At 48.2% G+C, this 23,564-nt stretch overlaps 1 protein-coding gene across 1 annotated transcript in view; it reads right to left on the reverse strand.

Annotated features, from left to right (window-relative positions):
• USP7 (ubiquitin specific peptidase 7) overlaps window positions 1-13,364 on the reverse strand; it is a 59,393-nt gene extending 46,029 nt beyond the window's left edge. Inside the window, exon 1 of the mRNA XM_012785231.3 lies at window positions 13,232-13,364. Within this exon, the coding sequence (XP_012640685.2) occupies window positions 13,232-13,307 (76 nt within the window). The 5' untranslated portion in view covers window positions 13,308-13,364. The remainder of the gene's footprint in view (window positions 1-13,231) is intronic.
• Window positions 13,365-23,564: the final 10,200 nt, after the last annotated feature.

A 23,564-nucleotide genomic window follows, 5' to 3' on the forward strand; every position in this document is an offset into this window, starting at 1 on the left:
TTCAAAGTCACACAAATGTGACTATACCAAAACCACTAAATTTTATATTATAAATCAGTGAATTGCGGTATGTGAATTATATCTCAATGAAGTTATTTTTAAAATCATGGTGATTACTAGCACATTTTATCAATCAGTAAAGGAAGATGCAAATCTAACCATTTAATTGTTACCAAACCAGGTAAAATTAAGGTTAATTGGCATTTAACATTATAGCACATTCCTGTCTGATTGAAACTCAAATATAAAAAATGCTTTTTTTTTTTTTACTTGGTAGGGAGAAACTTTGGATCAAGGCATAAAGTCTAATGGCAAAGAAAAGGCAAGGAAACACAGGACAATGTAGTCATTACAACAAATGGATATGTCCAGGAAACCAAAAGGTGGCACCTCTATTTTCATCCACCCGGAACCTTTGCCTCTGGCACCCTCCTCAAATTCCCTCCAATTCAAACCCTAACCAGCCTTCATGCCCACTGCAAGTCCCACTTCCTCACCAAGCCTCCCTGCTTCCCCACAGCCTGTGTCCTGCTGGCTTTTCCCAGTCACTTCTTCGTCTTTGTTACCCACACTGCCCAGTGCCTAAGGCATACATCACCAGCATGTATGCACCATGCTGCCCCCCACAGTTTGGGGAACCTTATTCCTAAATTATTACAGATGACACTGCTTGGTTTTCTATATTCTAACCCCTCCACCCCCTGGCCCGGGGCAACAAAGCTAGTCCCTGCTTCCAAAAATAAAAAAATAAAATAACTTTTATAAAAGTTATAGGACTTAACTTCATCAAAATAGAAATTTTAAATAAAACCCTCTGATTGCCAACAGAAATCACTCACAGAAAACTTTTACATTTGTAATGCTAATTCTTCCTCTCTCTATATCCCAGGGTAATTAATTAATAACCCCAACTTTAGAATACTCCTGAAAACTTTTCACACTTCGGGCAGGGATCTTGCTTTTAGCATCACATTTCCCACAGTACTGGGGGGGGGGCCCCTCCCAGCCCTGCCTGTCACCAACTCGGCACTGCTAAGTGTCCGGGAGACAGGAGCAGTTGTCACTGGCCGCATTGCATTCTGAAGCTCACTCAACCAATCACCTCAAGGATTATGTCTTCCTGACTAAGGGCACCCGAGGGTCACTTATCTTCTCACTGACCAACCCGTAACAGTTACCTGCTCAGGTAACCATATGTCATCATTTGTGCTGTGTGGACACTTGCCAGTTCACGGGGCCAGAACGTGAGTCTTCCATCTTATTTTTCCCAGCAGAACCTCACACACACAAATTGATGACCAATAAATAACAGTTCAATCCACTATCTGTACACTGATCGTAATCACCCATCTGATGCAGAAGAAATCACAGCTCTTGTATGTTGTGTCGTGTGAGTGGCAGGGACATTCAGAAAACAAATAATATCAAAAAGCCACATTTATTTACGCTTTCCTGAATCACTGACTTAATAGGCAAAGACTAAAGTCCAACCAAGTAAAGATTTCTGTATTTAAAACAGTAGTACTGCTATAGTTTTAGGCTGCTACAGTCGCTTTACAAACTATTGTCTATGAAGATATGTATCTTTTATATATCTTTTTTTTTTTTTTTTTTTTTTTTGAGACAGAGTCTCACTTTGTTGCCCAGGCTAGAGTGAGTGCCGTGGCGTTAGCCTAGCTCACAGCAACCTCAATCTCTGGGGCTCAGTGATCCTACTGCCTCAGCCTCCTGAGTAGCTGGGACTACAGGCATGCGCCACCATGCCCGGCTAATTTTTTGTATATATATTTTTAATTGGTCAATTAATTTCTTTCTATTTTTGGTAGAGACGGGGTCTCGCTCAGGCTGGTTTCGAACTCCTGACCTTGAGCAATCCGCCCGCCTCGGCCTCCCAAAGTGCTAGGATTACAGGCGTGAGCCACCACGCCCGGCCCCTATCTTTAACACTCACTGTCAGGAAACAAGGCCCAAAAGGAAAATATTCAAAATATGCCACATAAATACCACATAGCTAGCTAGAAGTCAATGAAGCAAGGAGACTGGCCTTTGAAGTCACATAATTTCTTCCAACCTCTGCCCAGTTAAGGAATCCTGAGGCTCTGGTACCTCTGACCCAGTTTTCCTTCCACCTGTGAAAGCTGCTGCTGAAAGAAAGTAGGTGATTTAGGCGATAGGACGGGCCCAGCCCAGCTGGTCACAGCTTCAGAGAGAACACAGCCCGCCTGGCAGGGGCTTGCCCACTGTGCCAGCCAGGCTCAGGCAGCAACCCCGTGGGCTTGCAGAGGGCTCCTGCTGCAGTCTGCTCATGTGTAAATGGGGAGGGTGGTGGGGGGATGGGACTACTCCAGGACCTACCTCCATGAGGCCCAATACTTAACCCTGTTCATCTACAGAGCAGGGAACTCTGAAACTAACTTCCCAAGGCCCCAGCCCAGCTGACAATAGTCGTCCTTTTCACATTTCAATTTCTCCATATACTCTGAGCTATTGATACATAGAGCCTAGGATGGTTTGCTTTAGGGATGATTCATTTCAGCTCAGGATCTTATTAAAATCTGTTACTGAATACCCGACTTACAAAGGAAGAAACCTACCAGCATGTTGTACTTTCTCATTTTTTATGCTACCCCATATTCCACTTGCTGCTGGGCCCTGGTGGCCTCAGCCTCATCTGCCAGTGGGCTACTTTCTATATGCAAAGCATGTGGTGAACCACATGAAAACCTCCAGACGAGGAAGCCCAACTGCAGCTTACCACTTTGGGGTGGTGAGAAACATGGGAGAAGACAGCAAGGTGTTTAAATAAAAAACCAGGAAAGGCTACTTATGGCCAATGCCGTCTACTGTAGGCTACCAATCGCACATGGCTGTGAAGCCAGACTACGTGGGTTCCAATCTCACCTCTGCCACTTGCTCTGGGTGACCTCAGGCAAGTTGTGTAACTTGCTCAGTGCCTTGTTTTGTTCTGCTATAAAATGGGTTGGATGCTGTGCCTATTTCAGAGAGTAGTGTGGAAGCCAGAAGTCTGCACTGGGTTTTCACTGGGCTAAAATCCCGGTGACCACAGGGCTATGTCCCTTCTGGGGGCTCTAGTGGGAAATGTGTGTTTCCCTGGCTTTTCCAGCTCCCAGAAGCCACCTGCATTCCTGGGCTCCCCCATGCATCTTCAATGTCAGCAGGAGCCAGCCAAGTCTTTCCTCACATGGATGACACAGACTAACACATGACGACCTCCTCACCTAGGGATCCTGGATTGAATCACATCTGCAAAGCCCCTACGCCATGTATTGTAGCTTATTCACAGGTTCCGGGGCTCAGGACATGGACACAACCTGCACAGCACAAACCCTAAACCCCTAGTCAGACACTGGCGGTCCCCCAACCCACTGTGCTACTCTACCCACTCACACCTGACAACACCCCCCCTTTTCAAACTCAGCTGGGTCACCTTCCCTGCATAAGAATTTCCTTCACAGCGCAGCTGCCCCTCCCTTGCTCCTGCACCCGGGCTCCTTGGCTCTCTTGAGGACCTCGTGGGGGTGGGGTGGAAGGCAGGGACCACAAGTAAGTGCCAGCCTGGAGGTGCTTAAGGGACAAGAGCCTGCACCGGGCCCCGTGGGCACCACAGCAAGATCACTGCGGGGCCACAACAGTCAGGAGCGAGCGATGACCAGGAGGAAATGAAGACACACAAGCAAAGTGAGTGGGGGTGACAAAAGATGCCCGACACTGCCCTGCTCCATGCAGAGGCTTCAAACAGGTGCCTCTCTCAGAGCCTAGCAGAAAGGGAGAATCAGCTTTAGATACTTTTAAGAAGTCTGGCTTTGCTGCCACATCCAGTGTGTGTTCAGCGGCTGTCAAACTGGTGTCCGTGCTTCTGAAGGCATGACTACATTCGGTCATGTGCCACGGGACCAATTACGGCCTGTGTATTTCAGATTAGCTGGTTAACTCTAACCCAAAAGTAGATAAAACCCAGAACCCACTTCCTTCAATGGAAGATAATTTAGTAAGTCTATAGGAAAAATTGTCGAAGCTGTCTACAGAAATGAAGTATTAGAAAAAATGTACTCTTTAATTTTTTTTTAGAGATAGGGTCTTGCTCTGTCACCTGGGCTGGAGTGCAGTGGCCCAATCATAGCTCACTGTAACCTCAAACTCCTGACCTAGAATGATCCTCCAGCCTTAGCCTCTAGAGCAGCTTGACTACAAATGTGTGCCACCACAATCAGCTTTTTAAATTTTCCTTAGGGAAACATTCTTACTATGTTGCCCAGGCTGGTCTTGAACTCTTGGCCTCAAGCGATCCTCCTGCCTCAGCCTCCCAAAGCACTAGGATTATAGGCATGAGCCACAGTGCCCTGCAAAGAAATTTACTGAAGTGTAAATGTAGACTTTTAATGCGAACAATTGCTTTTTCATGCAAAATTCTTCTCAGTTATCACTGGTGGAATAACAAAGTTACACATGTAATAGTGATTCTTTATACTAATCACCTATACATACTTTCTATGAACATGCACACTTTCTGCAATTCTTTTCTTTCTTCCCACGTATGTTTTTCTAAGTATAATTGTACTGCTAAAATGTAATTTTACATTAGTTGAATTTCATAATCTGGGGCTTGTATTTTTACATGTCTGTTTTATCTCAAATAATTTGTTTGCACTGTATTTCTAACATGGACAGTAATATCCATGATGGACTGAAAATTTGAAAAACTCGTTCCTTCACCACGAATGCAGGAAGCACTGCTATTTAGGGTTTGCCTGAGAACCATGTATCTGCAAGTTTCCAATGCTTTTACTCATTTTAATTGTGTTTCTCCAGGATACACGTACCTCTCCAACATTCAATGGGACCCTAATGCTACCAGAAACACCTTCTAAGTGAGAATTCAGCCAGTTTTCTTGGCCAGTTAGGTGAGCTCTGGCCAACAAAACTTTACGAGGTGGATGGGCACAGTGGCTCAAGCCAATAATTCTAGCACTCTGGGAGGCCGAGGCAGGCAGATCCTTTGACCTCAGGAGTTTGAGACCAGCCTGAGCAAGAGCAAGACCCCGTCTCTACTAAAAGAAAAAAAAAAAAAAAAAAATAGAAAGAAATTAGCTGGACAACTAAATATAGAAAAAAATTAGCTGGGCATGGTGGCACATGCCTGTAGTCCCAGCTACTCGGGAGGCTGAGGCAGCAGGATTGCTTGAGCCCAGGAGTTTGAGGTTGCTGTGAGCTAGGCTGACAGCCACAGCAATCTAGCCCGGAAAACAGAGTGAGACTGTCTCAAAAAAAAAAAAAAAAACTTTATGAGGTGACAGTCCAATGTCAGGACTACATTGGCTACTGACCATTGGCTAGTCAAGCGAGGAATTTTTAAATTTTAAACTTAAATCACTGCATGTCGCTGGCAGTTGCCATAATCGCACAGTGCAAGGGTTAAACTCTTAATCTTCCTAGCCCACGTCACTCCCCTCGTCCTTAGCATGAAAATGAGTAGCTTTGAGGAGCAACATGGGTCTAAAGTAGGAAAACACTCCCTTTGTGCTCATCACTATAGGCAGAAGGCTGGACTGCTTCAGAGCAGTGTGGACTCCCGCCTGGCTAGCCCGGGCAGGACCTCACAGCAGGAGAAGCAGCCCTGTGGCCACCACAGGGCTGTGCTGGGGGCATCTCAAAGGCTGGATGCCCAAGGAGGCCACAGCAATCCTCACCACCAGCCAGTTCTCTGGAGGCATTCTTGAGGTCGAGCAATTCTACCCTCTTCCTCCTCACAAGTTCAAGACATAAGAGAAAAGAGTGACAGTAAGAATCCTTTTGGGAAGAGTTCTTATTAAGTATCTAGGATGGCTATAAAACAGCATCTTGGACTTAAGGATGTTATTAACCACTCCAGACACATTTTGCTTGAATGAACAATTTCTGCTCTAAGCTGATATAAATTAGCAACTAGAAGAAGCAAGCGCTTGGAATGACCTGGTCCATACTACTTACAAAGGAGCTGGTCTGTGTAATCACATACACATGTCAAGGAGTAGTCCATGTGCTTGTTTTAAAACAGCAATCTCGCAGGGCCAATTTACAGTCTTGAAATATAATGTATTCCCCCAAAGTCATATTGATGAAATGTACTTGCAACTGCAGGTCAATGGCCCACAGCCTTTTCATTAATATAAGGGGCTGCATTCCTTCCTACAACGCTAAAATTTTGCTAAGAAAAAAAAAGTATAAAAAAAAAAGAAAAAAAAAAGTATAAAGATAAAAATAATTAAATATCTATCTATCTATATGTATATATATATAGGGCTGTGGTGTGGCAAGGTTTTCTCAGACACATTCAGGGTAATACCACCTGTTTCTCCTGCAAACAGGTCCCTCAACTCTTTCTGAAGGCGCTGTGAATAGGGTGGCAGGAGGGACAGCAAAGAGAAGTCAGATCACCACCCACACACCTGCAGCTACACCCTGGGATGTGATCAAGCATCCCATGACACACGGCACCCTACCCAACTCGCACAGTGTCTCCCAAACCAGGTACCAGCTGAACAGCTTATTGCGAGAGCTAGACAGCTATTCTGGCAGTTGCTACATAACACAGGACACTGCCTTCCCAGTGTCAAGATGTAAGGAAACCTTAGTTACTGGTGTGAAACCCAAACTGGGGGACCTGGGTTTTTGAATACTCTGAGGCAGGCCAGAAAAATCACACAGAACTGTTCTGGTTTCACAAGAGAGCCTCCTTCTATTAACAGATAACTTGAATGAACGGCCACCACCCTAAGACTGGAATACAACACTCACAGTTTTCAAACGTTTGAATGTTAAGCTCCTGTCAGATACCTGAGCTCCTTTCAAAGAACACATGAGCATCTCTGTGACTATTAACAGCTGTGATCTCAGAACCGTGGTCTCCACCCGTCAGGGGCTGACCTAAGAGCTGAACTGGCGGAACACAGCAATAGGTAGAGCACAGCGACAGCCCAATCCCCACCAGGCAATCAGCCGTCCCTCTGTCCACCCACTCACTGCAACCCCAGTGGCCTCAGCCATCCCCTACCCTTCTTATAGCAGAACAAGGTAGGAGCCTCGACACTACTTCTCAGGAGGGGTTCTCCCAGGTGTCCCTCTTCCCCTCCCACTTTGGGATCCAGCTGGTCTCACTCTCTGGAGTATCCAGAGTTCTGGAAGCATCCCGCTCTTGCTCTGGTCGGTGTAATTCCCTACATAAGAAACCTTCTAACTACTGTGTCCAACTTCCAAATAAAAATTTAAATTGCCAACCCTTAGCAGACCTGCTTCTCTTCAAGAATTTCAACACAAGGCCGGGCGCTGTGGCTCACGCCTGTAATCCTAGCTCTTGGGAGGCCGAGGCGGGCGGATTGCTCAAGGTCAGGAGTTCAAAACCAGCCTGAGCAAGAGCGAGACCCCGTCTCTAGTATAAATAGAAAAAAATTAATTGGCCAACTGATATATATATAAAAAAAAAATTAGCCGGGCATGGTGGCGCATGCCTGTAGTCCCAGCTACCCGGGAGGCTGAGGCAGAAGGATCACTCGAGCCCAGGAGTTTGAGGTTGCTGTGAGCTAGGCTGACGCCACGGCACTCACTCTAGCCTGGACAACAAAGCGAGACTCTGTCTCAAAAAAAAAAAAAAAAAAAAAAAGAATTTCAACACACCTGACTTCTCATTAGCCAAGGCATGTGTTAACTTACTAGAAAAATGGCATAACTGACTTTCATGCCTACGCATGACACTTAAAATCCTGCTTCCTCCAACTTTCTTAAGTCCAAATTACTTCAGAACAAGTAGTTTATAAAGCAGGTGACATTTTAACATTCAACTCTATCATGGTACATGTCAAGAAATGCCTTGTTACAGATCTTGTTCTCCAGGGCTAAATTTCTTTGCCTTGGAAGTCAAGCAGAAATAGCCATGCTACCTATTACTCATCCCAAAAAACCAGAAACAAAAATACATTTTAAAAATACTCAACAGAAACCTTCAGTAATTTATGAAGACCTATCAATGTCCTTGTCTGAAAAACAAGCTATTCCTTCCAAAAGGATCAAAAAAGCGCCAGAGCGTTAACGTTAAAAGCAATAAAACTAAATTAGCAGCCATCAAAGCAATATTGTTTTATGACTTCAGCATTCTCTTTCACAGGGCCACCTTGCCAGCCAGCCACCTCCTGTATTACTGTTTAGCTGAGTTCATTGAAAAGGTGTTTCCTGAGTGAGTAGCTCTCACAAACACATTTAAAAAAAAAAAAGGAACCTAACATGGTCATCTTCAGAGCAAACAGTCCAACGGTGAGGAAAGTCAGGTACACAGATTCGGCCCCCACAGGCAAAAATAGCAGCTGGGGCCAAAAGTCGCAAGGCTCTTCTGCAAGGCAAGTGGCTGAGGCGACCACAAAGAGGAGAAAGGGGGCACATGAATGTGGTCTTGAACCACTGTCCTGGTATGTCCTGTCTTCCTGTAGGAGAGGCGGCTGCCATCTACACACCTGCATGTGTGCTGGGGGCCGGTAGCACAAAGGAGGCTGGGACCATCCTAAGGACCTTGGCAACGTGCCTTCAGGACATCTGAGTCCTAGTTCTAAGCAGGGCAACGAGTGACAGGGCAGAGAATTCTGTGGGCAACCAGTTATCATAGCTGCGTGGGGTTCAGGCGGGGTGGAAGCAGAACACAGTAAGAAGGCTGTTGCAATAGTTCCAACATGAGGCCACAAGGGCCTCCTTTAAGGTGGTGGCTGGAAAAACAAAATGGGCTTGGTAAGGGGATGCAGGGATCCAGACAGAAGAATTCAAGGCCGACTCCCAAAGCCTAGAGGCACAGTGACCTGGCTTCCTTGCAACAATGCAATTCTCAACTCTACCAATTTCTCTAATACAAATGCTGTAAGAATACTCAGAAGGCTAATAATGAGCTGACCAAACTTCAGCACCAGCGTCACAAAGCACCAAAGCCACTTAACTCCTGTTATCCAATTAATTGTTTTCAAAATATTATCATCTTTAACCTTAAATCCCTACTTAGGCAACATCAAACCCAGGATCTCATGGATAACAATTCTTAGGTGAGGTTGGTTTTTTTTTCCAACCCACATCAGGCTATAATTACTGTAGGAAATTTTTGCATATCACCAATCATCTCTTGCCCCACCTGTGGTGTGTGCCCCACTTTAGTCTCAGACTAAGTATATTCTTTCCTCAGCTGCAAAGGTTTTACCATCAGAGCAACACCACGTACTGAACATCTATGCTCCAAACTCTGTGCCTGGCACTTTACACATGCTTGGTGACTTTAATCTAACAACCGAGGCAGGTAGCTATATGACCAATCTCCTTTTCCAGGATGTAGAAACTGAGGCACCAAAAACTTAAGCAACATACATGAGGTCACACAGCAATTAAATGACAAAATCCTGACTCAAACTCCAAGCACAAGAGACTGTCTTGGCCACCACATTGCCTTACCATGAATATTAATTTAATGACCTCTTTCTCCCTTTGTAAAAAACTGATCTAAAAAACGGAAAGTATACTTCCTTCCCACATTTGCTGGTATCAATCATTTATTTGATTACAGAGGAAAAGATGATCAGAAGATTGGCAGCCTGAAAGGATAGGAGAGCTGAAGCCTGTGGGGAACGACCTGAAATTGTATCACAGCCTGACATGTCACATCAGAGGGAGATGTTTCTAGGTTTGGCCTAATTTCTCCTGTACTGGGTTCTGAGTTCATGTTCATTTTGTAACTTCCAAAAAAATTTTACCAACCTAAGACTAAGTAAGGAAGATCAATATCCTCATGTTATTTGATTTTTGCCTTGCTAGGGGATTATTCGAACGGAATCTTCTATTTCAGCTAAAATAAGATACACAGCACAAGTTTATCCAGGTGGGCATGTGCAAGGGAACTCACTTTCCACCCCCAAACATGCTTTAGCAGAAAAAGTATCTTCAAACTCCATCTACATGTACAAGTTAAATAAAAAAAGAAACCCACCACCACCCCGGAACAAAATATACATGTCAGTGACCAATTCTCAGAAGCTGCAGTTGACTTGTTGGTTTGCTTCTGGATTGAGTGCTGTACAAAAGTCAGCCACCGCGCCCATTTGTGTCTGAGATTCCACTCTGAAACAGACTGCTCCCATGGGCAGAACCGACACACCACGGAACAAACATCAGAGTCTTCACACCAAATGGCAGACCTCGGGAAAATTTTTGTTGATTCAACAGGGCATCCACAGACCAGACTACTACCTCTCTAGGTGTTGGAAGGGCAGAGACCTGAGCAACTCATTCCTTCAGCCCACAGGCCTCAGTGACCACCAAAGCTAGACAGGGAATAAACTGCCTAGCAAATTTATTCCCAGCCAGACCTATTAACGCCACCACCTCCATCGCTCTGTCTCCAACTAGAAACATGCAATCGGCTGCTTCAGGCCTTACAGGAAGAGTGTGGCCACAAGCCCAAGGAGCTGCCAACAGAACCCCCATCCCATCTTTTCCCTCTCTGCACTTCATCCATCGTAAGTTTCCTAACTGCTCAGAACAGGTCGTTTTTAAAATAACTAATCCACAGCATTGCTATTCTCCAGCGGATATACGAGGGCTGTGCACAGTTCAGTTCAAAGCAAATGCAACCCCAACAGAGAGAGGCAGGAGGAGAACAAACTAACATTGACCTACTGATAGGGAAATACCAACCAACCAAACCAGTCTCTCAGCCTCCTTCGAAACCACCCTGCCCAGGAGGGCAGGATGCTCAAGCTCCTCACTTACCATGCCTTCCCTTCCTCAAGCCGGTCAGATCCAGCTGCCTTAATTTATAGGAATTAAGGCAAGACACTAAACAGGTGTGAAACACCAGCTCCAACCGGGATCCCATTCACAGCCTGGCATATGAAGCCCACCAGAGTTGATATTCGCTAAACTCCACTCCACCCTCTGGCTTTTCAATACAAGTGTATTCTTTCACTCATTCTGAACTTAAGTTATAATACATAAGCCTAGCACATTTTAGGAGTGGAAAGGCTGAAATTGATGGCATACATCATAGGCAGCTTTTTAAGCCACACACCTGTGAGTGCTCACAGGGCACTACTTGTCAACAGCCATCACAGTGCCCTCCAAAACCAGGTACCTTTCTGTAGAAGCCCACTCAGAAGAAACAAGTTAAAGCTTAAGAATCTGCATTAGTAACTAAAACCCTTGCCATCCAATTTGAGACACTGAGTAAATCTGCAGATTAATGACCTTAGGGGTTACCTTTGCAACTCAAACTTTGATATAGAAATAAAACTTCATGATTAAAAAAACACTTCATAAGAAAAGAAAGTAGTCTTAAAAGCATGCATGGATGGGTAGAAAGGGACCTTCTAAAAAAATTCTTCCATCCTTTGGCCAGGAACTAAATGAAAAAAAAAAGAGAACAAAAAAAAACAAAAACAAAAAATTCTTCCACCACTCTTCAATAATCTCTAGCCTTTTAGCAAAGCCCTTGAAACTTGTGGTCGTGGGTGTTTCCCAAAGAAACAGTTCTGTGTCAGAAATATACTCTGTAGTGATGTCCATGTTTATTCATTCTAACTCCTGTCCAAAAACACTTGGTAAGTGGTAAGAAAATGTACATGAGAAATCAGTATGCTCACATTACTGGATTTTTGTCTTGGTAGGGTACTATTCAAAAAGAAAAATGAAAACTCTTTTTTGTATGTTTCAGATGTGTTGCAAAGTATGGCATAAAACGAATACACAAAATTCTCTCAAGGATGTACTTCTTCAGCTATTTGGTTTAATCACACATGCCAGATGTTCTGCGAAGTTACTGCCTTGCTGGGGCCAAGTAAAAGATAGCCTGGTGCTTGGCATGGTCTCCACTCTCCTGTCCCCCAGTACTGCCATTGATAAGTATTGTTGGTGAGTGCCTATGGCAGGCATCTCAGCCACTGCCATTTGCAACCTGGTAAGCAATTTTTTCAGTGAACACCCATTTACTGGCAGTAAGTTATTCACAGGGGAACACCACCAGTCTTGGTTAAGTGTTCCTCCCAACCAGTGTGCAGCGCCCCACGCTTGTAACCACCCTGCAGGACAAGTACTGCTGGACCTGCGCTTCTCTAGAGCCTACATTCATTTATGCAAGCCAAGATTCTTTGCTGAAATTCACTTGCGCCCCCTCCCCCGCATTAGACTCTTGAAAGTGTGACCTCTTAACTAGGGTAAGAAAACTACTCTAAGACTATTTTGGCTTTGCCCTTTAAAGTACTGTGAGCCATATGAAATAAAGTGCCTCCCAATCATGACCTACTCAGCTTTGAGCAATACAAATCAAAGACTCTTCCTTTGCTGCGCCTTTATATCAAATCTTTTTAAAACCAAGATCTCGTATCTCCAACTAACAGTACCTTAGAAAATTTCTGCCACATAGACAGAAAACTGAGTTACCTTTAGAGTCAGGTTTGAGTCTGATGCAGGTAGCCATGTGTGATAGGGCTTTCATGTAGTTTCAAAGCACGCACCTGGCCCGATGCTGACCGCAGCACACACAGCCAGGTACCAAACTCCCCCGAAAAAACAGGTAACTCAGAAACAGAGAGCCTGGGTCACAACTCTGAGCCAGTCGCAAAGCTGAGAACATCTGCGTTCCTTGCAGGTGTTTCCCAAACTGAGCCCGACGCTAGGCAGTGCTGTTATAAAGCGATTTGGGGGAACGCTTCGCAGACCCGGGGGCCCCTCCGGGGAGGCGCACAGAAGCAGGTGCGGGCGAGCCCCGAGGCCGAGGAGGTCTAGGGTCCCCCGAGCTTACCAGGCAGCAGCAGGCCCGGCGAGACGCCTGAGGAAGGGGACGGTCCTCGGAGCCCGCCTCCCGACCTGGGCGGCAGAGCTGCCGCCAGGAGCGAGAGCACACCTCCGTGCCTCGGCGGCTGGAGCGCCCTAATTTACAACTCCGGGCGCTTTGTGCCGGGCGGCCGAGCGCCGGGCGGCCGCGGGGTGCGGACAATGCGCAGGGCCGGGGTCCCGCCGCCGCCCCCGCCCCCGCCGCGGGCCCGGCATGACGGTGCAGCCTCGCCGGGCCGGGCCGGGGCTGGGGCGGCCAGGCCGAGGCCCGGGGCCGCCGCGGCCTGGTTAAAGATGGCGAGCCCCGCGCGTGGCTCCCGCGGCTCCCCCCGGCCACAATGGAAGGCGCCCCCCGGCCCCGCCGCGGCCGGCCCGCGGGCCTCACCTTCCATCTCCATGTCCTCGGGCTCGCTCAGCTGCTGCTCGCCCGCTTTCTGCTGCTGCTGCTGCTGGTGGTTCATGTCGGCCGCGGCCTGGGCCTCGCCTGCGGCCGGGGGCCGGGGCTGCGGGCCCGGCGGGCGGGCGGCGGCGGCGGCGAGCCCGGGCGGCGGCGGCGGCGACGGCGGCGGGGCGGCCTCCTCCTCCTCCTCCCGCGCGTCGTCGGCGGCGGCGGCCCCGGGGCGGCCCGCGGCGGGCGGCGGCGGCGGCGGCGGCAGGGAGACGCGCACGTACTTGCTCGCGATTCGCCCAATCTCGGCGCCGAGGCGGGCGGGCGGCCGGCGGGCCGGGCCGGGCGGCCTCGTCGCTCGCTGCGGCCGCCGCCGCCGCCGCCGCCGCGGGGCCCGCCTCCCGCCGCCGGGGCCGGGGCCGGGGCTGCGGGGCCGCGGGCCGGCCGGGGGCGGAGGGCGGCCGGGAGGGGGCCGCGGAGTCAGCCCCGCCTCGGGCCGGGCGCGGCGGGCGGGAGGCCTGGCCGGCCGCGGCGGGCCTGCGGGGCCTGGGGCCGGCGGAAGCGGCGGCGCGAGCGGGCGACGGGCCGGCCGCGCTCGGGGCGCTGCGGCCTCCGCCTCCTCGGCGTCGTCGTCGGGGCTCCGGCAGCGGACGCGGCGCCCGGCGGCTCGGCTCGGCTCGCTCTCAAAATGGCGGCGGCGTAAAATGTCACATCCGCATGGGGGCCGGGGAGCGAGCGAGCGAGCGAGCGAGGAGCGCTGGCGGGCGGGCGCCGAGCCGGAGGGCGGAGCGGGCGCGGGAGGGCGGAGCAGGGGAGGCGGAGCAGGGAGCGGCCCGCCCGCCGCCACCGCCGCCGCCACCGCGGCCGGCCCGCCCGCCCGCCCGCCGCGCCGCGCCCCCCGCTGCCCGGCGTCGCCGGCCCCCGAGCCGCCGGGCCCGCCGCGGGCCGTGGGCCCCCCGACCTGAGGTGGGGACAGCCCGGAATCCGCCCCATCCCGCGGGGCTGGTCACCCCGAAGAACCCACGCGCGGCCGGGACTGGAGCCGAGGCGCCGGCCCCCGCAGGGTCCCGCCCGCCGTGTGGCCCGGCCGAGTGCCGTGTCGCCCGGGCCCGCGGGGAGCAGGCTGCGGGAGGAGGGGTGAGCGCGGGCCAGCCGTGGCTGCGGGGCATCGGCGTGGTTCCCTCACGCACACACGCCTTTGGCCCGTCTGCACTTTCTCGCCCGATATCCAACGCAGAACTTATTTTCTCGCTCTCAGCCCAATCCTACAAAGTTTAGGATTGGCATCAATTTATTTCCTGGCAGTGATCCCTGTCTGGCTAGCATTTTTCACCCGAGGCCTCCCCATGCCAGGAGATATCCCCTCGAAGATACCTCCTGTCCTGTCCTGTCTCATCCGGTCATGGAGACTGACCTAGAGTCTCAGTTTTTCCATGATAACCAAGGCGGTGTGGGCGAATAAGGATGGAGTAAAAGGATATACATCTCTACACGTCTCGGAGAAGAATATGATTTTTCCCCTAAAAAGGTCAGGAGATGGTGATTCCTGTCTCACTGTCCATCTCCCCTACCCCAAAAGAATGTTTTGTTCACTGTCCTATCCCAAATGCTTGCATACAGCAAGTGCTCAATAAAAATTGGTCGAATCAATATATGATTCAAATGTGACTGGATTCCCACATTTCATATACTTGGAGGTTTTCCACCAGAGAATCTCCGGCCAGACCACAGAGGAGAGCAGAAGAGAGTGCAGGAGTCGCTTCAACAAGAATGGACCCCAGGCACAGTGGCTCACGCCTGTAATCCTAGCACTCTGGGAGGTAGAGGCAGGAGGATTACTTGAGCTGAGGAGTTTGAGACCAACCTCAGCAAGAGCAAGACTAGGGTGCCTGTAGTCCCAGCTACTCAGGAGGCTGAAGTGGGAGGATTGCTTGAGGCCAGGGGTTTGAGGTAGCTGTGAGCGAGGCTGATGCCATGGCACTCTACTCAGGGCAACAGAGAGACTCTTTCTGGAAAAAAGCAATGGACCCCAACCCCTGAGTTACACTCCAGGCACTGCCCCCACCCAGCTTAAGGAGATATTGTTATTCATACAGATTCTCAGAAATGCTGATCGGCAGTTCTCAAATGCAAAAGAATCCTGCTAGTACTCCAGACTCAGAGCGGGTAGCAAAGGACCTTTCTGGCTGAGGAAGAAGTAGCAGAAAGTGATATACTAGCCTATCAGCTCACACTAGCCAACCCTGATCCTCATGGCTGACTAGCTTCAAAAAAAAAAAAAAAAAAAAAAACCCAACCCAGAAATTGTGAGGATGAAAAAATATACTGTGTTTATGACTTAGTGTATAGAAAGAAAAAGAAAAAAAAAGGATACCTTGCATGATAGATAATTTGAATATAGTATGCCCATATGGTGAAATGCTATTTGGAAATAAAAAAGAATGAGGCTCTGAGACTTAACTACCTATAACATGGATGAGCCTTGCAAACTAGCTGCAAGGCAGGCATAAAAGACCATATATTGTACAAATCCAACTCCATGAGATGTCCACAACAGGTAAAAACCAGAGAGAGAAAGTAGATCAGTGGTTGCCAGGGCCTGGGGCATGACAAGTTTAGGGCATGACTACTGTTAGGCACAGTTTCTTTCTGAAGTGATGAAGAAAATATTCTAAAATTAGATTCTGGTGATGGTTGCACAACTCTGTGACTATTCCAAAATACCATTTAATTGTGCACATTAAATATGAGAATTGTATGGTACATGAATTATATCTCAATAAAACTGTTTGTCTTAAAAAGGCTATCTTACAAAGGAAAAGATCAGTGAGGGGAGTGGAAGTTGCCCCAAAGTGTAGACCAGAGATGGGTTAGATTAGGGCAGTGCTGGAGATACAGTTAAGAGGACAGGTGCAGGCACAGTGGCAGGTCCAGTTGGCTGGCCTTGCTGAGACACTGCAGTCGGATAGGAGGGAAAGGGGAGAATGGAGCATAGCTCTTTCTGGCTTGAGCAACAGGGTAAAAGATGGTGCCAGTTACTAACATGGCAGTATCTGGGAGAGGCTCAGGTTCGGAAGGAAAATTTAGCATGTAAGTTTTTCTCTGGTTGAACCATAATTGGAAGAAAAAAAAAATAAGGTTTTGTTTTGCTTTTGCTTTTGGGGGGCTTTTCAAGGAGGCTGTGTTACGTTTGAGATGCCCATCAGGCATCTGTGTGCAAGTGACCAGGAGTCCACCAGAAACCTGGGCTGGAGGTAGAGATGTGTAGAGCTGATGAGGGCCAAGGGTCCTTCAGGCCACAGAGGGAGGTGGCAATAGGGCACATATTAGCCATATATAGAGACTGGTCATAGCATAGGAGGGGCCAGCAAAGTAGACTCTTAAATAACCCCTCACCCATCAACCCAGTCATTCCATCTCAGTCCCTGGCTTCCTTTTCTATGGTTGTCACCACTATTTGCAATAACTGCAATTATTTATTTCCACAGCATGGTGTACATAATGCTACAAGGGCACTCAAGACCTTCAACCCTGGTGTTACTCCTGTGATCTTGTTATAGTACATGGCAAAAGAGATTTTTTGATGTATATTAATTAAGGTTGCTAATCAGTTGACTCTAAAATAGGGAGATTGTCCAGTTGGACTTAACAATCCTATTGACCCTTTAATAGCAAATTGTTTTCTCTAGCTGGTGGCAAGAAAGTCAGAGAGATGTGTGAGGTGAGAAGAACCCATTAGTGAGATGGGGTGGGCCACATGGAAGGTTCTTAGGGTGGCCTCTACAAGCAAAGAGCAGTCCTTGGCCAGGTGAGGTGCCTCACGCCTGTAACCCTAGCACTCTGGGAGGCCACAGAGGGAGGATTGCTTGAGCCCAGGAGTTTGAGACCAACCTGAGCAAGAGCAAGACCCTGTCTCTACTAAAAGTAGAAAAATTAGCCGGGCATAGTGGCGCATGCCTGTGGTCCTAACTACTCGGGAGGCTGAGGCAGGAGGATCGCTTGAGCCCAGGAGTTTGAGGTTCCTGTGAGCTAGGCTGAACGCCACTGCACTCTAGCCTGGGCAACAGAGTGAGACTCCCGTCTCCAAAAGAGGAGTCCTGGGCCCCTGACAACAGCCAGCAAATAGGGACCTCAGAACTGAATTCAGCCAGCAACCTGAGTATGGTTGTTCTTTCCCCTGGCTTTGGCCTTGTGAAATACTAAAGAGAACCCAGACAAGTCCACTTGGACTTCTAATCTACACAACTGTAAGACCATAAATGGGCGTTGGTGTAAGCTGGTAAATTTGTGGCAATTTATTACACAACAATAGAAAATGAATACACATAAACAATATCTGCCTTCCCTGCTGGAAGCACTTGGAGGGAGAACCGTCTTGTCCACAGCTCTATCTGCATAGCACCTGGCTCATAGTAGGTGCTCAGAAGATTTGCTCAATGCATCATTTCACCTTCTCAAATGTTTATTAACTGCTTACTAGGAGCTAGGGGCTGTCTGGGCCACAAAGCTGGAAATGACAGTGCCGGCTTCGTTGAGAGGCCTCTCCCACAGAGTCAAACAGTACTTGTGCCTGGCCGGCATCTCGCACCAAGCAGTGGATGGTAGAGGGAAGAGTTCATTTCCAGGCCACCGCAGCTATGGGAAAAGCAATACGAGTGCCTAGCAAGCCCACTAAAAAAGCCCAGACAAAATTATCCCAGAGGGCTCTGCTAGCCTGTTCCCTTCTTTCCCTAGTGGAATTATGTCTGCACTGGCTATGAAGCCCATGTGCACAGAGAAGGGTATGTGTGGAGGAACTGTGCAGACCTGAATCCGCTGAGTAATGCCTGCTTCCTCCGAGGTCTGATGCCAAGATGCCTCAAAGGACTTGGAGAGCTCCAAAGGGGATGATGACTAGCACCATTTCTGATCACTGCCAATTTTTTAAAAAAATTAATCATCTCTACCATGGTTAAGAGACCAGGCACCTAAGGAAGAGACAGAAAACCAGGGAGACAGGAACAGCCAGAAGCTGACTGGTCATTAGGTCGAGCAAGCAAAGAGCAGGGAGGGGCAACCCTATCATTACTCGGAGCAAAACATATTTTGCTGCTCCCAGGGCTGTGCCATGACTTGGCATAAACAGCGGGTTGGTTTTTCTTCTTGAGAACCAAAATATTTATCTACCTGGATGCTACACTGGTCCGGGCCTGAAATAATTTAATGGAAATGTCAGATAAGAAATGGGGGCCGGGCGCGGTGGCTCACTCCTGTAATCCTAGCTCTCTGGGAGGCCGAGGCGGGCGGATTGCTCGAGGTCGGGAGTTCAAAACCAGCCTGAGCAAGAGGGAGACCCCGTCTCTACTATAAATAGAAAGAAAATAATTGGCCAACTAATATATATAGAAAAAGTTAGCCGGGCATGGTGGCGCATGCCTGTAGTCCCAGCTACTCGGGAGGCTGAGGCAGGAGGATTGCTTGAGCCAGGAGTTTGAGGTTGCTATGAGCTAGACTGATGCCACGGCACTCACTGTAGCCTGGGCAATAAAGTGAGACTCTGTCTAAAAAAAAAAAAGAAAAAATAAATGGGATTCACAGTTGCTTTTTTTTTTTTTCCAGGATAACTAAATTCTTAATGAATCCACACCTGGAAAGATGACCTAATCCCATGCCACAAAGGTAGTGATGAGAATTAGGGTTTAGAGAAAAGGGACTTAGCCAAGATCATGCAGCCAAGGTGAAACAGTTTGGGAGGGCACAGGGCTTTAGAATTCAGAACAAGGCCGGGCAAGGTGGCTCCTGCCTGTAATCCTAGCACTCTGGGAGACTGAGGTGGGAGGATCACTCGAGCCCAGAAGTTTGAGATTGCTGTGAGCTAGGCTGACACCACAGCACGCTAGCCCAGGCAACAGAGCAGAGACTCTTGTCTTAAAAAAAAACAAGAAAAAACCTGGCAGAAAAATTTCCAAAAAAAAGCAAATAAAACTATAGCTCAGGCCGGGCGCGGTGGCTCACGCCTGTAATCCTAGCTCTCTGGGAGGCCGAGGCGGGCGGATTGCTTGAGGTCAGGAGTTCAAAACCAGCCTGAGCAAGAGCGAGACCCTGTCTCTACTATAAAATAGAAAGAAATTAATTGGCCAACTAATATATATACAAAAAATTAGCCGGGCATGGTGGCGCATGCCTGTGGTCCCAGCTACTTGGGAGGCTGAGGCAGGAGGATTGCTTGAGCCAGGAGTTGGAGGTTGCTGTGAGCTAGGCTGATGCCACAGCACTCACTCTAGCCTGGGCAACAAAGCGAGACTCTTGTCTCAAAAAAAAAAAAAAAAAAAAAAAACTATAGCTCAATATCTCTCTAAAAAAATAAAAATAGAGGCCGGGCGCGGTGGCTCACGCTTGTAATCCTAGCACTCTGGGAGGCCGAGGCGGGCGGATTGCTCAAGGTCAGGAGTTCAAAACCAGCCTGAGCGAGACCCCGTCTCTACTATAAAAATAGAAAGAAATTAATTGGCCAACTAATATATATATATAAAAAATTAGCCGGGCATGGTGGCTCATGCCTGTAGTCCCAGCAACTCGGGAGGCTGAGGCAGTGGGATTGCTTAAGCCCAGGAGTTTGAGGTTGCTGTGAGCTAGGCTGACGCCATGGCACTCACTCTAGCCTAGGCAAGAAAGCGAGACTCTGTCTCAAAAAAAAAAATAAATAAATAAAAATAGAATTCAGAGCCAGATGATATGGGCTCCATACAGGATTTTATAACCTTGGGAAGATTATGTAATCTCTTTGAACCCAAGGTTTTTATCAGGGAAATGAGAAGACTGTTTTTTGTTGTTTTTTTTTTTTTGAGACAGAGCCTCACTCTGTTGCTCGGGCTAGAGTGCCCTGGCATCAGCCTAGCTCACAGCAACCTCAAACTCCTGGGTTCCAGCAATCCTTCTACCTCAGCCTCTTGAGTAGCTGGGACTACAGGCATGCACCACCATGCCTGGCTAATTTTTTCTATATATTTTTAGTTGTCCAGCTAATTTCTTTCTATTTTTTTAGTAGAGATGGGTTCTCACTCTTGCCTCAGCTTCCCAGAGTGCTAGGATTGAGTACAGGAGTGAGCCACTGCACCCAGCTTTTATTTACTCTTTTTTTTTTTTTTTGAGACAGAGTCTTACTCTGTTGCCCACGCTAGAGTGAGTGCCATGGTGTCGGCCTGGCTCAAAGCAACCTCAAACTCCTGGGCTCAAGCGATCCTTCTGCCTCAGCCTCCCGAGTAGCTGGGACTACAGCCATGCGCCAGCCACCATGCCCGGCTAATTTTTTCTATATATATTAGTTGGCCAATTAATTTATTTCTATTTATAGTAGAGACGGGGTCTCCTGACCTCTAGCAATCCATCTGCCTTGGCCTCCCAGAGGGAAGACTGTTTCTATCTGAAATGAAAAAACTTGAAACACTTCAAAACGCACAGAGGTCGTGAGATGGTTCTTGCAAAAAGAAGGGCAGAAAGAAGTGAGACCATCTGCTCACTCAGATCTGAATGTGGGTTGAGTCCCTACTATGTGCAATGGATTGTGTGGCCTCAGGTTAAATGAATAGCAAAATGATGGCCACAGGTGCCTAAATAAGACACCAGGTGACCAACATTCTTCTGGGCTAGCTTTCCCAAGGGAGACGGCCGAGATAATGCAAGCTGTGCCAGACCGCCTGCTCCTGGTTGGCCAGGTGTGTGCTTAGAGGCTCAGTTGTGTTTATTTTCAAAAACCAGCGGACAGAGAGATGCTTTGGTAGAGTGACCAGGTTGACTCAAATTTTAACAAAGTTGCAATACTGAGAGGCAGTGAGAGCAAGGGCAGCCAGGTACTTTTTTTGTCTCTTTATCGTTTTGGGTTTTTTTTTTTTTTCATTTTTAGGAAAATTAGCCAAACTATTCCCTACTTTTCTGGGTGAGACTCTCTTAAAAGGGCAAGGATATGGAGCAATAGGATATTTTCAAGTATGTTAATTTGTATGCTCAGTTACATAACACTATGAGCCAGGGACTTTGTAAAGTGCTTCGCATGTGGTAACTCATTTAATTCTTACAGCAACCCTATGAGGCAGGTGCTATTATTATCCCCATTTTATGGATTAGCTAACTTCTGCAGTCATGAGACTACGAGTAACCAGGTCACACTGCTGAGAAAACAGGAGGAGCACAAGTTTGAGACTGGGCAGTCTGGCTCCACTTTACCGCAATAGAAAAATATTAATAAGAGACTCACTTTACACCCCAAATGTAAAATGCCACTCCCCCATTAAAAGCATGAATCAGAATCCCATAATTCTGTAACTGCCTTTAAACTATTTTCTCATCCACTTTCTCTGGAAAGTGGACATGGGCCACCTTTCAGCACACTTGTTCTTGAATCATGCAAAATCTTTTTCAGGAACCATCCTTTGATTAAACCATAACCACTCTATTTTTATTTGGCCAATAGTAGCCCAGAAGTTTGTCATGTTACGTTCTTGACAGAATGTTCTCAGAATAAATTGTAAACCAAATTAATAACTGCTCACAAAGCCAGCTAACATGCTTTATGTGGATATCTTACTTAATCCATACAACCAGGTAAGAGCAATAATACTTGCGAATGTTTGCTGAGTGCTAGGCAATGTTCCAAGGGCTTTCTTTTTCTTTCTTTTTTTTTTTTTTTTGAGTACACTTATTATAATTTGTTTTTTAAAGAAAGAGTTCAAATCAGCTAGGCTAAATGGCCTATAATCCTAGCACTCTGGGAGGCCGAGGCGCACGGATTGCTCAAGGTCAGGATTTCAAAACCAGCCTGAGAAAGAGTGAGAGCTCATTTCTACTATAAATAGAAAGAAATTAATTGGCCAACTAATACATATAGAAAAAAATTAGCCGGGCATGGTGGTGCATGCCTGTAGTCCCAGCTACTTGGGAGGCTGAGGCAGGAGGATTTCTTGAGCCCAGGAGTTTGAGGTTGCTGTGAGCTAGGCTGATGCCAGGGCACTCACTCTAGCCTGGGCAACAAAGTGAGACTCTGTCTCAAAAAAAAGAGTTCAAATCTACCAATAAAAACAAACTGGAATCAGTATGCACCTGCCCTGATAATTTAGGGAAGAAAAGTCCCAAGGGCTTTACATTAATACACTCATTTAATCCTCAACAACCCTGTCAGAGAAATTTGTCGTGTAGCCCTCTTTATAGGTGAGGAAATCAAGGCACAGAAAAGGATGGTGGTCTAAAGTATCAGAGGCAATAAATAGCAAGGTAACTGTCCCCCAATAATGATAAGGAAAACCCATATCTATTACTTGACACAGCAGCCACCAGAGGACCTCACCCCTCACGGAAGACCCCTATCAGCATAATACTAACCCATTACCTGGTGCATCAGCATAACACTCAACCTATTACCTAGTTCATCAGCATAATACTAACCTATTACCTGCTGCAAGGGCAGAACACTAAACCTATTCCCAGACACAGCAACTAACCTCAGTTGATACCCCACCCCTCAGACCACCACAGCTCAGAATTTGATGGCGAGACCACGTAAACTTTGATTCTCGTGCGCCCCTCTGTGTGTCCTCGGGACCACCTGCCATAACACTCGCTGTTAACATTTTGGTTCCCTGACCGGGAAAACCGACCACGCTGGCCCCTTTAAGCCCCCGGTTTGGGGACGGGTGCAGTGCCCAACAGGACCTTGGAGACAGAAGCAAACCGGCGCCAGCCGCCATTTTCCGGAACATCACCGCTCCTCGGGTGCTCCCCACGGCCGCGGGGGCCGCAACTCGCCTGCACACGCCGGAGGGAAGGACAAGTCAAGTCGGGTCTGGACGCATCGGACCAGGTAAGGTCCCGGGGCCCATCAGATGACACGGAAGAGGGTCCTCCTGAGTGCAGGGACTTCCCTGGGCGGCAATGTGTGACCTCTGCCTGTCCCAGTGAGCGAGTGAAGAGTGACTGTGGTTCCACGGCTAAGGCTACGGAACCTGAGCGGGTCCTCACCTGCGATTCTGTGGCGGTGGCGGTGGCATAGGGGTGATTCACTCCCCTAAAGGGATCGACCAGGCCTGGGGTGTACACGGGTACACCTTCGCCAAGGTGCGCCTTAAGGTCCCATGAAGGACGCAGCCAGGTGGACACCTTAGAGAACCCCCCCCCTTTGTTAAGCTGCAACACCGCTCGAGGGTCTAGGATGGGTAGTAGCGTAGAATCTAAGCCTACAGTCCGTAAATGCATGTTAAAGAACATTAAGAAGGGTTTCACGGGAGATTATGGCGTCACGCTGAGTCCCAGTAGACTCAGGGCCCTCTGTGAACACGAATGGCCCACATTCGGGGTCCGC

This window comes from Microcebus murinus, chromosome 19 (assembly GCF_040939455.1).
Source record: "Microcebus murinus isolate Inina chromosome 19, M.murinus_Inina_mat1.0, whole genome shotgun sequence".
NCBI lineage: Eukaryota > Metazoa > Chordata > Mammalia > Primates > Cheirogaleidae > Microcebus > Microcebus murinus.